Here is a 17,532-nt window from a genome sequence, read left to right as displayed (position 1 = left end):
GAAGGCCACTGGGTTACTGACATAGTAAGGAGGCTTACAAAAATCAAGTCAATTCCATATTCAAGGGCACAATCATCTTCTTAAGTCTTTTGTATATAGGTTTTCAATTTTTTGCTCTTCAAACCATGTAGTATCTTGTGAGGCTCAGCTCAAAACCTGAAGAACACGACTACATTCCATTCTGTGGTGGTCTTATCCTTTCTAGTTATTCATACACGTATCTGAAGAACTACGTTACTCAGACCTAAATGCCCACTATTTTTTTTTCTTTTTTAAAAATCTCTCGGCAGCTTTCGAGGTATGCAATTCGACTTTTCAAAGCCAAAGGCTGGATATAAACAGTACAGTCATAAATATGGTACTAGACATTGGCTCTTTCAACATTTTCCAGTAACAATGCTGTTGTTTTTTTAACCATCTATCTAGAACAGAGAAGACATTCCCCACTAAAATCTGACTTTTAAAATAAAATTTATAGAATTCTGACATTATATCTCCAATGTCCCTTTCATTTTCTAAATGTAAAAATACCGTTATTATCTACCGGAATGAATTAAAATGAATTGTTTTCAAAATGGTGTTATTTTTTATTTTAAGTACATTCACGTACTTTAACCCACCCACCCGGCCCGATCTTTTTTGATATATTAATCCATTGATATATAATTCTGTCAAAAATCTACCAGGTTGCGTCAATCAGCCACAGTGATCCAGAGACACTTTCTACTAAGTGAGCGGCTGAATTAAAAGCCGCATCTCGCTACGGTGCTTCAGCAACGTTTTGATTGGTAAGATAACGCAACTCACTGAAACAATACTGAAGTGGAACACAAGCCCTCTTCGGTCTATTTGACTGTTAAAGTTAATTTAACTTCTCAGCACAAACGTCAGCCAGACTTCGTCCCAGGCTAATGTCTCACTACCAAGATCGTTCAACTGGCCTCTCTGGTGGAGCCACTGTATATCTTGGGTCGAGCGCAGGTATGAAGTCCTTGAAATGCATAGATGCTTCAGTACCAAACACATCCAAAACTTTCCTGTTCATGACAGCAAACCTAGAAAATACAAGGCGGGAGTTTAGCACACTGCATCCCTTGGGAACGTAAGGCAACTCTGATTCTGAATGAAACTCGGTTCCTGCAAAGCATTCACTGCTGAAATAAGTCATGAAGACTCACAGAATTGTGGCTGCCATTGTTTTATTGAAAATGGAGTCTGAAATTATGGATTTATGAAAAGAAACTTGACCAAAAAAAATCTATCTATATATCAATATATACCTGATAGGCCAAACTAAAAACTCCCCCCATACTAGAAACACGGGCCAGAAAGTAACTTTTATTTGCTTTATAAAAGCTTTGGAGTGTTTACAAGAGTTTGATTCGTGTCTTAAATGGTTCAAATGAACTCCTATAATGGACTAATCTTTGGTGGTGAGAGAAATTTTGGATATTGTCTCTTCTGAGGACTAACGTAGCAAAATATTTTGCTGACTGAGAATATATTCACAACAACCCCTTTTCGCGTGGGCTCACTACTCTGTCAGTTATAGCTTGCAACGTGGTGCACACTAATGTGTCCTGTGTCAAACGAATCCCTTCCTTTCTCCTCTTCTCCAATCTGTAGCTCCTCCTTCTAGCTAAAGGAAGTGTGGCAATGTGATACCTTACCAAGTGTTAAGCCCAATGCATTAACAATTACAGTGTTCCTGGGTAGCTTGAGATTTCTCCTTCGCTGTTTGCCTTCTTCTCTTTTTATTTATCTCCATTTTAAACTTATTTCTGTGTTCAGACAAGCTACCCACCCTGTCCCTTCCTTTTAATTTAAAACTTGGGGCACTGCACGCAAACTGCATCCTACCCTAATCGCTGCAAATCAAAGAGCGAAGCCTGTCAGATATGACATGATTTTCAATTGGTGGCTTTAGCATTATGGTGTATTTGTGTAAGTAGTTGACTGTTTTTTTAAAAAAAAGTCAGAATGGAAATTATCTTTCAGAAGCGCCAATGCAGATGGCCCTTTTAAGTCAAGATAAAGACACAACCATAGACATGTATGCATGTTTACCCTCCACATATCACACGATCTGTGATGGTGTGCAAACGCAAATATCCATTCTTAATCCTGAATTAAGAAACATTGTTGGTAATAGACATGGAAATGAAACCTTGAGATAGAAGCAAAAACCAGAGAATTTCAAAGGGAATGGTGCTTTCCTGACCGCAACCATACTATATTTTTAATATACAGCCAGTAAGATACTTTGGGGTGGTTGTTCTTTCTGATGGCCTCATTTAGCAGACTATCGATCTTTCTCCCAAGAAAGAGTACCAAACTTCTCACAGAACTGCAATCTGCAACTGCTCTATTAAAATCACTGCTGGTTACTTACCTTCCCCTTGTTAGCCGTAATAGAAATTTCCAATATGAAGGTCTCAAGTTTTGAACTTCCATCACGGCCTACAACAACAAAATCTGAATTTAACCATATCCTTATTTCAATTTATATACCACCCTTTATCAAAAGATCCCAGGGTAGTGTACAACACTAAGAACACATTTTACGAAGCATCCATAATAAAAAAGTAATGAAGACATACCGTATTTTTCGCTCCATAAGACACACTTTTTTCCTCCTAAAAAGTAAGGGGAAATACCTGTGCGTGTTATGGAGCGAATGGTGGTCCATGGAGCTGAACTGCCCAGGGGCCAAGAGGATCATGCTTTTTATTTTACAAAGAGAAATGGGAGTGTTGAAAGGACCCCGCTCAGCAGCTAATCAGCAAGAGATCGGGAGAGAGATAAGAGTCCCGGCTCCCTTTCAGCCCCGCCCTCCATTGTTGAATGTGCTGCAGAGGGAGGTTGTTTGTTTCCCCAGCGCCATGTGACTGACTGGCTGATTAGATTATCTGTCTGGAAACTGTAGAAAAGGCTCCCTTTCCTTTAGAAGCTGCAGAAATGTGAGTTGAACCCCATAAAAATGGGGCTTTTCCTCTTTGCTTTTCCCCCTTTGCAAAAGGAGCTGCAAAAATTTTAGCTGATCCTCAAAAAACCAGGGTTTTTCCCTTTGCAAAAAAGCTGCAAAACTTTTAGCTGATCCTCAAAAAACCAGGGCTTTTCCCTTTGCAAAAAAAGCTGCAAAACTTTTAGCTGATCCTCAAAAGCAGGGCTTTTAGAAGAGGAAAACCAGAAAAATATTTTTTTCTTGTTTCCTCATCTAAAAACGAGGTGTGCCCTATGGTCCGGTGCACCCTATGGAGCGAAAAATACGGTGATTAAAAAGTATAACAACAGACAGTGTAATAATAAAATAATCCTAAGAACAGTCCCATCCGCCACAGCTGTAACGTCACACAAAGGAAGGGGTGGATTCAAGTCCAATGGCTGCTCAAGTCAGCAGACAGCTGCTGCTACATGTTCCGGGAACTCTTCCCCTGAAAGCCTCAGCAAGTCTTCTCTTCTCACAGCATAAAAAGCTCTGGCAATCTTGCTATTGGGAAACACAGGAAGGAGGCTACCGACCTTTGTACACAGGGTCAAACTGCCTCCTTGCTTCTAAATACTCAACTGTGATTCACTGATTTAGACACACACCAAGCAGCTTCCCACTAAAGATCGAACACTTACTGCCTGGAAGCAGATGGCTGTGGACACAGCGTAGATGATACTGTCGGCGTGGGGAAAATAAGGGACCTTTCCAGCTTCAATGCCTTTGAAATACATGGCCTGTTAAATGAAAGAAGCACAGAGCAAAGTATTCTTACAAAGGCAAGAGAAACAGCGGAGCCAAGAAGAGAGTGGCCACTGCTTCCACTTTATGCCTTCCTGCTTTAAGAATGCCAGGTGTCGAAGGAAGAAATGACCAATTTCTGCGAGGCAAAGTGGGAAACTGAAGAAGGAAGGACTAGGGAGGAGCTAAGAGGGTAGTTTCCTGTTTGAATTCTTAATTTCATTTTTTTGCAAACTTGCAATGCTGCCTATTGACCACCAAGTGGCGCCAAACTGAAATCCCAATCTGGCCACAGCTTTTACAATGTCTTCAGAATGCTGGGGGAAATGTCCAAATTCTGTGATAAGGAAACATGTATTATAGACTACCTAAATGTTTTCGCATAGCTTACAATGCAACTCTTTTTAGCATGGAACTGAGCGAGGAAGAGGGGAACAGTAATAACAGTTGCAGCAGGAGTGGCAATAAGCTCTAGGAATGATATGGGGCTGTACTTTCATGTTTGCAGTTTTGCTACTTGGCGTATTTTTCCGTGTATAAGACTATGTTTTTTCCTATTTTTAAAAAAGTTTAAAATTGGGGGTCGTCTTATACACGGAATGTTTAAAATATTTATTTCTTCATTTGGGGCTCAAAAAATAGGGGTCTTCTTATAGACGGAAAAATACAGTTTTTCTAGTGTAAACAGCTGCCTAACATCATATTGCATTAGAGGATATTTTAGGTCCAAGCTGGTGCTTCTTTCTTTCTTTCTTTCCTTCCTTCCTTCCTTCCTTCCTTCCTTCCTTCCTTCGAGCAGTAACTAATCAGCCCTCTAAAAGCCACTTGAAATGGCATGCTCTTTCGAAGCATTTTTGGTTTTGCTTTTAAAGAAAACAATGGAAGCTTATTTTTATCCGCACCATTTCTCCTCCTAAGCAACACGTCTCTCTTTGGTCGGCTACTTTTTGGCCGCCATGACATGGCAATTCATGCAGAGATTCTGCTTTCACCAGTGTCCTAGTGCCCTGGAGTAAACTCCAGAGAGAATAAGCAGCCGCTGTGTGGTGCAATATTACACAGCAAGTCTGGAACCAGTAGACCTCATCATTTAGTGAAGTGAAAAGATACAAAAGGGAAAAGCCAACAGGTGCATGAAATGCTATCCTACCAAGCTGATTCCTGGTGTTATTTCGATCGGAGCTGCTTTTCCTCAAGGGAAAAATTAACATGTGGAAGCAACCTTTTAGCTTTCCATACGAGATATACCAGCTTCAGCAACAAAGCAAGCATACAAACCCCATTGCACTCAGGTTGCTGTTCTCAAAGAAGCATCCTGCACCTGCTGGTCTGTGCCTTTTCCATTATTATTATTATTATTATTATTATTATTATTATTATTATTATTATTATTATTATTATTATGCTATGTGGGGTATCCTTGTTCTGCTGCCCATCCACACAGAGCTCCGCCTTCCTAAATCGAAAATATGCAGGTCAGATGTGGGTGTAACTGGCTCCAAACCGCTACGCAGGAGTAGATGTGCTCAGAATTTTCTTCCTCCCGGTTGTTTTACACACACACACACACACACACACACAGCTACAATAAGCTTACCTCTACTAGTTTGGAAGCCAGGTACATAGAGATAGTAGTACTTTTGTAGAACATCATCGACATTCCTGCCAAGGATCCTGATAGAACAAGGAACAAATTGGTCACATTTTTTTACCGTGTACTACGTGAAATTCTGTAGAAACCATGATCCAAATAATGGACAACAGAACTTAGGAGTCCAGCAGGAGCAGACCAGAAACCAACATAGTCCACAATCAAAATTCACACAGTGGCCAGGAAGATGACTTGGGGGCAGTAACTCTCTCCTCCTCTTGTTCTGTACATGGTCTTTCCCTGCACAGGGCCAGCGGACAGAAACTGTCCTGTGAAAAGGAAGGTCTGAGCAGGGTACTGTGTGGGTTTACTTTTTATCTGCAGGTGTATAAAAATGGTATATAAAGCCATTTACAAATAAATAAACTGCTATTCATAGGCAGAGCCATAGGAAGGTCAGGTGGTACCCGGTGTGGAAAATTTCTTGTCACCCCCTCCCCACACACTGTTTTTTTAATTTTTTATTTGCCTGCAGAAATGGTTTTACGCTATTTCATATTTTCTTACAAAGGAATGTGGATCATGGGCCTCTGATAACAAGTAGGCAACTATGGACAGATACTTAAATCTACAGGATGGGTTGTGTTTTGGCTTGTGTTATTTTATTTATACTTATTGTTTAATTATTTAATAAAATTTATTTTTAAAAACCTGCAAAGTGGTTTACAAAAAAAAAAAAAACACCACAGCAGTAAAAGCAAGAAAAATTAACAATCCTACTTTAAAACATACAAAAGCTAAAATATTAAGATTAAAATTACTTCAACTTCCTAAGCATCTAGGTATGCTTGCCTAAAGAAGAATGCTTTTAGCAGGTGCCCGAAAAGAGTCTAGCAAAGGCAGGTGCTTTGTTGCAATAGGCGGGGAGTTCCAAAGTGCAGGTGCTGTCACAGTAAACAATGCAGTACAGATATTATGTGGAACCTGTAAGTAGTGCTTGAAACTACTGAAGGGGATGTTTTATTTATTGTGATTTCACCATATTATCTAATCTACTCAGCTCAATCTCATTTTCTTCACATAGGCCAACTTTCCAGGACCCAGGAAGCCCAGCGGAGGGTAGGGTGGTTCATTAAAATAAAATAAAAAACTTTTCTTAAAAAAAAAAAGCCTGCTCCAAAGGTCTTATCTTACTAAACTAGGGATTATACAGCTATATCTGAAATTTCATGCATATCAGTTAATATCTTGACCCTGCTCCGCTGAATTGAAATTTCAGCCTTCACAACATAGGAAAACAGCCAAGTAAACAGCTATTTTTGCGGAGGAGGGTCAAGATATTAACTGATATGCATGAAATTTCATATATAGCTATATAATCTCTATAAGACCTTTGGAGCAGGCATTTTCAAAAAAGTTTTTTATGAACCGCCCTAGCAGGGCAGTAATTGTTCCTTAATAATTTGTCACCCCCCTCCATGATGGTACCTGGGGCGGACCACCACCCCCCGCCCCCCCCCTTCCATAGGAACTGTGCTTCTGAACCTAAAGTAGCATCTTGCTATCGTGACTAACACCCACAGACAGCCTTAGCCTCCATAAAAATGTCCAACCCTCCCTTTAAAGCAGCCTGTGTAAGTGACCATCATACCACATCTTGTGGCAGCAAATCCCACAGTTTCAACAATGCTCTCTGTGAAGAAGTCCTCCCTTTTGCCTGACCCCAATGCTCTTCATCGGATGGCCTTGGGTTCTGGAAGTATTCTTTAGTACAAGCAGTAAGATAAGCGAGAGAGAAACCTGTCTCTAGCCACTTTCTCCACACTAATTTTATACGTTTTTCAACATGTCCCTCTGTACCTACTTTTCACACTTTCTACATTAAAAAAGCCATTGTTTAAACCTCTTCACATGGGGGTGTTGCTTACACCCAGCTTCACAATGCCCTTTTTGAGGGGTAGCAACTAGAAGTGTATTCAACATTCCAAGGGCACTCATGGTATTGATTGGGTTTTTTATATATAAAGTCAATGCAGTTTTTATACAAAGGCATTCCCATGGCCAGACCCATCCCTGACCTGCCAATACTTGTGACCTTGGCACTCTCTCCCAGGCATAGCTGTCAACTTTCCCTTTTTTAACGGGAAATTCCCTTATTCAAGCGCCGTTTCCCATTGCAAAAAAGGGAAAGTTGACAGCTACGGCCGTTTCCCAATGCAAACAAAGGAAGGTTGACAGCTCTGCTCCCAGGTCCCTACTTTCTCCAACATCATGCTTTCACCTTCTCCTATATTCTGGAATGCCTGCCATCCAGCCCTCTGCAAGCCCTACCACGACTTCCTTCTGGCCTTGCTTAAGCCAAATGAAAGCTAAGGGAGTTTTCTTTGCGGACGGAAGCTGGACATATTGCAAACATTCTGTCCCTGACACTGTTCATGGCCAATTCTTACAACATCTCGGGAACTAAGCTGATCTCCAACGGAGGCTTCCTCACTGCTCCCATCCCAAAATCGACAAAACCGTATGAAACAAGGAAGCAGAGGGCTCAGGTTCCAAACCAGCACCTCTCTAGCGGGTAGGCAAATACAAGGAAAGTTCTAGCCCTGGGCAAGTGGGCCACTGCCGTGGAGAAACATGGAGGTATACCTGCAATAAGTGCATGCAGTTCGTCGTCCAGGTTCCGTATCCAGCGCAGGAAGCAGCTTGTACCCTGTGTTTGGAGGATAATCACATCAACCTTGTTAGAGCTATAATCTAGTAACAAAGCTCTCAATTATATCTTAAAAATTTAATCAAGTCAACTTAAACCCTCTGATTATGGCTCGGGCTCTTGATGAACACTTAGTAGCCGCTCAGCATGATGATTTATAAAGTAATCTCAACATGGTATTTGGAGATAGACTAGAAGGTCATTCTGAAACAAGGGCAAAGCCTCAGCCAAATCTGAAATTGTTCATATATACACAGCCTCTTTGTTTTTTCAAAATATCATTCCCTTCCTTTCTATACATTTTACCCAAACTGCTCCTCCCCTGAGTCAATATACTACTTGGCTGCTTGAAAACTGCCAATGTGAAGGAATTGCTTCCAGACATTCTGCACATTATTTGGAGTTTGGATTCTGGGGTGTACTACTTCGGGGGGGGGGTTCATATTAATGCTAGTGGGAAAAGCTCTCTGCATGTAGTAAACTGGTGCTTCAGGGAAAGAGACCCTCTCTCTGATGTGCTAGCTTCATATACGCAGGGAACTAATTACATGGGAGAGCATTAAAAAGTAAAAAATCCCCTGCCTTGCAATCTTGAAGAGTACAATTCAGAATTCTGCCACCAGCACTTCTAGGCTCCTAGAAGGTATACAAGAGAGCTTAGAGCAAAGGGCCTTCCAGAGGAAAAGTTCCAAAGTGCATTGGCCTTAGAAAGAGTGAGCATACAGGTAAACCTGAAAGTCTGCTTGGCTATAGCGTCATTTATATATAGCTCCGAGTGGTGTGGTTGCTCTCAGAGAGTCTAGTGGGTTGCTCAAGGGTAGAACAATGTGAACTGCCATAATCAAATGAGTAGAATATCAGTATAGATAACCTGGATCAGTGTAGGAGAAATCATGAAGGCAGAAACCACACCTCTCCAAGCAGTAGGTGAATGGTGCTGTGTTGCACTAATAAATGAACACTTCTCTCTGTCTTGCAAACAAGATAGGTGTCACAACTTTCAGACTCCCAGTTTACTGACACATTCTAAAACTGCTCATCACATTGACCCCCTCACTTCTTTTCAAGCTGAGCTTGTTTCCTTTTTGTTTGTTTTCCCCCCCTTTTAAGTTACAAAACAATGTAGCCCGGCAAAATTCCTCCATGGTCAAGGAAACAGAAATCAAGGGGATTCTCCCCACCTGCGACCAAACGAGCCAATATTTTACTAACACTCAATAAAAATGCTCCCCATTTAGTAAAACACACCTACCCACCCCACAATTCAACTTGCTGACTAGTGCCCTTAATGCAATTTATTTTTTAAAGAAAAAAGATGGTCCACATGAGTGTGTGGTAGGTTATGTGGCTCAGTCCTTAGAATGATACAGATGCTCGTTAAATATTTCTGCTGCTGCAAAAGAGCAACTTCAGGATAATTCAATTCCAACTTTTTAACTTTTCAGCACTTTAGAAACTTACTTTGTATATACTGACAAATGACCCCAGAAAAGCCCCAAGCTGGAAATTTTCTTTGTTGTAGAGGAGCGAGAGCAGCCGGGAAGGTTTTGTAAACAGATGCCGGAATGCTGACGGGATCCGAAGGCAACACTGGATCAAGTAACCAACGCTAAACATCCTAATGAAGCCCTAGAGAAGATATTAAGAACGTGACATTTAAAGAGAGGGAGGCAGAGCAAATGAAAGAAAAACAGCCGTGTCAGGAACTTCACAGATAAATCTCACTTATTAAACAAAACCTTGGGAAGGTACGCTGTACAAACATTCACAGAAACATAACCTTGGCACCTACAATCAAAAGGTCCATCCAGTTTCCTCATTTTTTTCCTATTCCCAAGGGTTTGAGGGTGTAAAATTTCTCCCTATGGGTAGTATTCAAACTAAGTTGTGCTCAGAGTAGACCCATTAGAAGTAAGGAACCCAACATGGCCATATTCATTAATTTCAGTGGGTCTACTCTGAGTGAAATTGAATTGAATACCAACCATAGCTTTTTACATTTTTACCCAACCCTTCATCCAAGAAACTTCAGGCTCGCCTTCATTTTCATATAAACCCTGTTAAGGAAGGCTAGGCTGAGGGATGGTAAACGGCAAAAGTCATGGGTTCAACCCCCAAACGGGGCCACCTGAATATTCCTGCCCTGCTGGGGGTTGGACTAGATGACCCTCACAGTTCCTTCCAACTCTACAATTCAATGATTCCATATCTGAAGGGCACCCAGTGACCTCTGTGGCTGCGTCTATCCTGTGCCAGACCAACAAATCAATCATTATGCCCCAGTGGCTCTCTGTAGACATTCAAACACCTGCTCCAGGAGGACTGAGCCTGATTCTCTGCCCAACCCAAAATTCTCTGTGTCAAGTGGGCCCTTAGACCAAGGGTAGACCACCCACTCCCTTGTACATTCCCTTTGGTGTAACATGGCAGCTGTTTGTGTCTTGTGTCAGCTGGTGGCCCTTGAGAGACAGACAACAACCAAAACAACGCAGGGCAAGAAACAGAGAATTATTCCACTACGGTCTCCTCCAACGTCGTAGCGGCAGTAGGAGCATCTTAGGCCTGGAAGCTTGCTGTGGAAGGGGGGAGAGACTTATTAACACTTCTGATTTTCCAGTGCTGCCTGCATCTGCAATAAACATGAGCATCAGTTCAGTGAAGAAGCCTGAAGAAGGCAGGTGAGGGGCATAACACCTGCTTGTTCCAACAGCTATTACCAGGCTAGGAGATTCAGCTGCAGAATGGGAGTCAGAACATCGGAGCTTTTTTTCTCCTAGAAAAATAGGTGCTCCCCATGAAGTTACAGTAAGTGCCACACTTTTTAACAACAAAAAAGAAGTGCTGTGTACCTTTGAGCACTCCTTGGAAATAAACAGCAACACTGTGCCAGAGATCTATGGGAAAGGCAGGGGTAGGAACCTTTTTCAGAATGAGAGCCGAATGCTCATCTCGGCAACCTTTGGGGGGGGCACATTCTGGGGGGGGGGGCATTTATTTTTCTCCTTAAATTCATGCCAATGGATCAAGTCTTTCTCCACACAGTCGTGGTACAGAAAGGGAAACAATGAGATGGGAAAAGCCTTATGCAGCGCACTCAAACATCTGGAAGACTGTGGGAACTCTGAAAACAAAGATCTTCCTGAAAACACAAACACTAGACAGCTATATTCCATCTCCAGCGTATTCAATTCCTGGGTTCTTTCAACAACCACTCTGCAAGGTGTCTTGCGAAGCATGCACTAAAGCAAAAGGAAATCCATGTACTGAACCGTTAAAGCTGCTCAGCCAATGTTAACAATACGTGGTTTGTTTCCATGCACAGTCCAACTTCAGGGTATATTAGTATAGAAGCTAAGAACATGGGAAAAAATCCTGCTGAATCAGACCAAGGCCTCATCTAGTCCGGCTTCTCAACAGCAGCCTGCCAGAAAGTTCTGCAAAGCCCACAGGCAAGAGTGGGATGGTTGCTTGTCCTCAGCACTGAGAATTAAGAACACTCAAATGCCAACCATCATGGCAAATGGCAATTGAGAGTCACACCCTCCATGGATTTGTCTATCCTCCCTTGTAAGGCACCACCACATATTAGGGAGTGGATTCCCTGAGTTAATTACATATTGAGTAATCTATCCTAAACGTACTGCCAGTTAATTTTAGACCAGCCTCTGGGTGCAGTGGGAAGGCAGGACGAGGGCTAATAAATGAGTCTGAATCCTGACAAGATAGAAAAGATGTGGGTGAATGGTTCTTGGATCCAGAAAGCAAGTCAGTTGCCTGCCCTGGATGGGGGTTGCACTCTCCCAGAAGGAGCAGGTGTATATTCTGGGTGTGCTCTGGCATCCAGCTCCATACTTATTTGAAAGCTTTCCCACAGCAAAGTCTTCCAGCTGACACATCGAGGAGCAGGCTAAAACCCACAGTGATACAATTGAGACAAGGGCTGCATCATAGCTCACCCTCCTCCCAAAGAAACTTGAACTAAGTGCTGGCAGGGACACCACCTTCTGAGCACAATTTTAGTTGGGACCACTCTGTTTAGCAACAAACTGCAGCCATCCAGGCTGAGTGCTTGTGAATGGGGGCTCAAACACAACAAAATCCATTTTATTGTGTTCGATATTGTGCCAATAGCTATAATTCTAATTCATGCATCAAATGAAAGATTTCACAGGTGCAGAAAGTCTACCGTGAGATATAAAAGAGCAGAATAATTTTAACCAACTTTTATGGCCCGATATGCCCTCTCTGCTAAGGATTACTTTGTGAAACAGGTTTTCGAAAAATGATTAAAGGCTTCCAAGACCTCTTCCATGTATACACTTGCAAATATTACCACGCAGATTAATCCTGTTCAATAGACATTTAAAAAAAAAAAAAAAACCTGACTCCATTTCTCACATTGAAACTCAGTACTAGGTAAATATTCAAAACAGAGAGTAACAAATCAGATTGCTGCAGGTGCAACACATTCATAAATAGGGCTGGGGTGACTTACTGCTCGCTCGTTTTATTGGCTAATTTTCTCCTATGTATCTGCTCCCCTAGCCAACTTCTAAACTCATAGCACTTTCAGTACAGGTTGTAGTCATAGCAATGATGATATCAGCATGGATCATGAGATCTAAACATTGCCTGTTTCTTATTTAGCACCAACTTTTCTACATATATGGTTTCTCTTTTTCTCTTTCTTCCAAGGTTTACTCCTTGTTCCCTTTTCTTAACCTTTACAAAACAGGCTCTTGCAATATTCCATTTGTTCCACAAGTTAAGCTTCCATACAGATTAACTGTATGTCACCTTACCAGCGGTTTGGTTCAGGGATAAGGTTACCTCTAAGTGCCACATTGGTTACTAAACCAGTCTGAGAATGCTCACAGCTTGTCCCATGAATTATTCTCACCACGGGGATCAACATCCCCTTAGTACATTTCCCACCCACCTCTTCCTGCAAAACTTACTTTGTGCGTTGGAGCCATTACGTAAAAGTGCCCTTGCCTCCAACCATTGTTTGCCATTATTATCATTGTTATTGTTATTTTACTGGAGGGGGAAGGAAATTTGCTACATCTTTACCCTTGTTCACGCGGCAAATGCAGTATAAACAGAGATGGGTCAGTGCGAAACTTGTGATGGAACTTCTGTTTCCTACCACAAAAGGAACACACAGACCAGCCCTCCATCTTCTTTGAGGCTCTCTATGGAAGTGAGAGCTGGACCATAAAGAAGGCTGATCGCCGAAGAATTTATGTTTTTGAATTATGGTGCTGGAGGAGACTGCAAGAAGATCAAACCTATCCATTTGGAAGGAAATCAGCCCTGAGTGCTCACTTGAAGGACAGATCCTGAAGCTGAGGCTCCAATACTTTGGCCACCTCATGAGAAGAGAAGACTCCCTGGAAAAGACCTTGATGTTGGGAAAGACTGAGGGCACAAGGAGAAGAGGACAACAGAGGACGAGATGGTTGGACAGTGTTCTCGAAAGGACTAACATGAGTCTGACCAAACTGCGGGAGGCAGTGGAAGACAGGAGTGCCCGGCGTGCTCTGGTCCATGGGGTCACGAAGAGTCGGACACGACTAAACGACTAAACAACAACAACAATAAACATTCAAAGTTACTTGCACACCAGTAAAATGTCAAGAGGGAAGCAAAGATAAACCTCTGTATCAGAGGTAGCCAATGTGGTGCCCTCCAGAGGTTTTGGGTTACAGCTGCCATCACACCTGACCATTGGCCATGCTGGAAGGCACCACAATGACTACCCCTACTCTATATTCATTTTTTATTACTATTCCCTGAGTGAACATCCCACTTCTCTAGACTAGGCTCTTGAAATGTCTAATGTGCAATAACTGGCTGTGTCGTCTGTTGTTCCAAGACTGGTGAATTTTAAGTATTGGCCACTTTTTGAATTAGGAGAATTTATTTGTTAAGTGCATTTTGTCCAGGGAAGACATATAGAGCCCTGAAAGAGCAGAGCAAAGGTCCATCCAGTTCATTAACAGTGACCAACCAGAGGCCTATGGAGAGCCCTCAAGCTGGATTTAAGCACAACAGCACTATCTCCACTTTTCCTGTAGCAGATTGTGCCCACTCTGTGGGAAAACCAGACAAAAGCAATACACAAGCAGGTATGACAATAGGAAGACAAGCTGTTTGGCAGGAAAGGAACGTCTGACAAATAGATCAAGCCATTGGCAGCCACCCTTCCCAGACTTTGGGGGGAGCCACAACCCTTTCATAATGAAAATTACAAAACCACGTACGGTATGTTCTTTCTTAGAAGACAGCTCCTGCTGATTTTGTCCAGAGACATCCTTAGGAAAAGCTCAACAATACTGGTGGCTCTCTCAAAAACCTCAAAGCACATGTACCGAGCTCAGAATAAATTATAGAAATAGCAGGATTTTGCTCCTGTTTAAGTGATATAAAACATGATCACATGAAACCGAGGCCCGGCAACAATGTTCAAAAGTGTTCGTTCCACTTTAGTCTGGCCCAGCTTCTGTAATGTAATACCAAGGAACTTCAACAACTTCAAAATCGAGCTGGACAAGCCTACGGAGCAGATTACAGAGGTTTCTCATCTACCGTCCCAGCTGCAAACCATAGGATAAGCAGGAACCTAAGTATAGACAACATCAGGCATGGACAACATCAATGCTGGTATAACAATTAAAAAAAACCTGGCTGGGAGGAAAGGGGTATTTGTTTTCTAAAAGAAAGGAGGCACAAGTTGGCCAGTTTCTCTATATTCCTTAACCAAGATCAAACAATTGACAGGATAATGACTTCACCAGCTACCAAAAGGGATGAGAAACTTGAGAGAAATCAGATGCAGTTTGCTGTATCACATGGAAAAGAAGGGCTATCCAGTTTCCACTTTACCTGGAAACTTGAATCCCGCACCAGCAAACTACCATTCAAGTTAATAGGTAGTTCACCTAAACAGATGAATGTCTGATCGCATTGCTTGCTGAACATTTGGCACTGACTTCTTAGGAAACCGATGTCTACTACTTCTGTTACTACTAGCAAGGGAGGCTCCTTTCTATTTTAAATATATCATTTAAGAAAAAATCTCGTTGATATATTTATAGTGCTGATTGCTGTGTGAATATCATTTTACTGGCTCAGTGTATAAGAATTTTGGGTGCGATTAAATGGGCCAGTGAGCATTGATAGCTATGACGGCGGTCATTGCTTGAAATATGCATGTACAGTGAAATTGAAACCAGCTAAGACTCTTCAAGTGGAAGACTTTATGTCTTGTGCAGGACTTGAGTCAATGCACAGATTTATAAGTAACTCAAACCATCAACAGCCTCTCTTATTGATTGTCTCCCCTGACAACCGAGAATGTTTAGCGAGTAATTAAAAAAAGAGATCAACAGCTTACAGGTTTTTATGATCAAGTAGTATGCAAATGGTTAAATAAATAATTAGAAATATAAATCTGAAGGTAATCAGCTTTCCCCTATATAACTGGGAACAACAGAATTAAGTTTAAATCACCACCACCCAGGGAAAACTTTAGAAAGCAGAAATTACACTTTTCAAATTTATTTAAAATATGTGTTTGCCCATGCTGGCCGGAGTTGATTGGGATTTTATACTAACACATCTGAAGGGCAATAGAATGGGTAAGCCTGGTCTAAAACATGGTGTGAAACCAAGGTCTTTAGTGCTGAGCTGGCTTACCAGCCCATAAGGGACGCGGGTGGCGCTGTGGTCTAAACCACTGAGCTTCTTGGGCTAGCCAATCAGAAGGTCGGCGGTTTGAATCCCTGCGATGGGGTGAGCTCCAGTTGCTCTGTCCCAGCTCCTGCCAACCTAGCAGTTCGAAAGCACACCAGTGCAAGTAGATAAATAGGTACCGCTGCGGCGGGAAGGTAAACTGTGTTTCCGTGTGCTCTGGTTTCTGTCATGGTGTCCCGTTGTGCCAGAAGCGGCTGGCCACATGACACCAGAAAGCTGTCTGTGGACAACGCCGGCTCCCTCGGCCTGAAAGTGAGATGAGCACCGCAACCCCATAGTCGCCTTTGACTGGACTCAACCGTCCAGAGGTCCTTTACCTTTTACCAGCCCATATTCTCCACTGTAGCTGTGTGCCTGCTTATGTGTCAATTCTTAGTGTGGTAACCAAACACACAGAATGAAGTTTCATTCTGTCTGTGTGCCAAAAAACGTGTCCATTAAATTTGCAATTTCTATCCCAATTATCCTGCAAGTTTTGTTATATGTTCGATAAGGAACTGAAACCTGTACTTATGTCTCTGTGGCGACCCAAATCTGTGCTTAAAACAGCTTCACTGGCTTGGGTCATGCTGCTAACCAGCTGGCTGCAATGCACTTCAGGACACTGACACATGGCACCTGCGGAAACCAGAGGAGCCCAGACCAGCACATGCAGGAGGCCGAGTCAAAGTATGCAAACTGTCAAGCTGCACCTTCTCTTTCACATGCTGTTCTTCACACTTGTTGCTGGAGAGCCATAACAATTTACTATGAAAATCTGAATGGGTGAAATATCATGGCCAATAAAACAGCAGACACTTCCCGAAAAGCTGCTTCACCCCGTACACGTTGCTTCTAAAACGCAAAACCAAAATGAGCTGGAGTCCTACCAAAGGAAATGTGAGCAGGTGCTCCCACCTGTGCCAGTCTAACTGCAGCCAAAACAATCTCCCCGCACAGTTCACTCTTCCAAGGGAAAGAAAACCCACACCGATCGTATTCTGGGAGAAGATAATTCATATCAATGGATACGGACCGCCCTTCCTTCGTGCAACAACTGTGAACTTTCTCCCATTACCCTTAAAATACATTCGCAGGCTCGGAGAGTCCAAAAAAAAAAAAAAAAAAATCAACCGCAATGTGCCAGGGAGGCACAGCTGTATGAGTGCCGCCTCTGCCGAGAACAGCACATTCCTGGTACTTGAGTTGAGGGAACGGCTGCAAGTGCGATCTGTTACACGGTTCTGCGCGCAATTAAATCGGACAAGGCTCTCAGAGCCTTGCTTTTCACTCACTTTAGCAGCTTACCACAGGCACTAAGCGACGTTGGTTACCGCGTAAAGAGAAGCAGGCATCTACTGAAGAACCTTTTCAGTGAGTCAGTTATGTAAAAGACAGCGCAGAAGGCTTCACATATTGGAGCTTTGAGATCCCCTTTGCCTGTTGCACCTCTCTTTTTTTAAATGCTTTTCTAAAAGAACACAAGGATTGCCCTGCAGAATCACATGAAAAATCTAGCATTGTGTCTGCAACAGCAGCCAGCCAAGTGACTCTGAGCACTCGTGAACAGAGCATGGAAGTGTGCTGTTTGTCCTCAGCACCCGGCATTCAGTGCTATACTGTCTCCGTACATAAATGTGTTATTCGTTTACTGTGGCTAGCTGCCATGGAAAGACCCATTCTCTGGGAGGGTATTTCTAAAGAACTTGGAAGATACAGTGCGAAGCAACTCTTAGAACAAGTTCGGTGTGTGTGTGTGTGTGT

The 17,532-nt window shown here is 42.5% G+C and overlaps 1 protein-coding gene across 1 annotated transcript in view; it reads right to left on the bottom strand.

Annotated features, from left to right (window-relative positions):
- Nucleotides 1–304: 304 nt before the first annotated feature.
- The window catches only part of TMEM135 (transmembrane protein 135), a 166,277-nt gene continuing 149,049 nt past the window's right edge, over nucleotides 305–17,532 (bottom strand). The window contains exons 10-15 of the mRNA XM_033146094.1: nucleotides 9,493–9,660; nucleotides 7,968–8,031; nucleotides 5,328–5,404; nucleotides 3,628–3,726; nucleotides 2,393–2,460; nucleotides 305–1,055 (exon numbers count right to left, since the gene is read on the bottom strand). Of these exons, the coding sequence (XP_033001985.1) occupies nucleotides 920–1,055; nucleotides 2,393–2,460; nucleotides 3,628–3,726; nucleotides 5,328–5,404; nucleotides 7,968–8,031; nucleotides 9,493–9,660 (612 nt within the window). The 3' untranslated portion in view covers nucleotides 305–919. The remainder of the gene's footprint in view (nucleotides 1,056–2,392; nucleotides 2,461–3,627; nucleotides 3,727–5,327; nucleotides 5,405–7,967; nucleotides 8,032–9,492; nucleotides 9,661–17,532) is intronic.

The sequence above is a fragment of the Lacerta agilis genome, chromosome 4 (assembly GCF_009819535.1).
Source record: "Lacerta agilis isolate rLacAgi1 chromosome 4, rLacAgi1.pri, whole genome shotgun sequence".
NCBI classification, from domain to species: Eukaryota; Metazoa; Chordata; class Lepidosauria; order Squamata; family Lacertidae; genus Lacerta; species Lacerta agilis.
The sequence above is the reverse complement of the archived record's forward strand: the minus strand, read 5'-3'. Positions and strand labels throughout refer to the sequence as shown.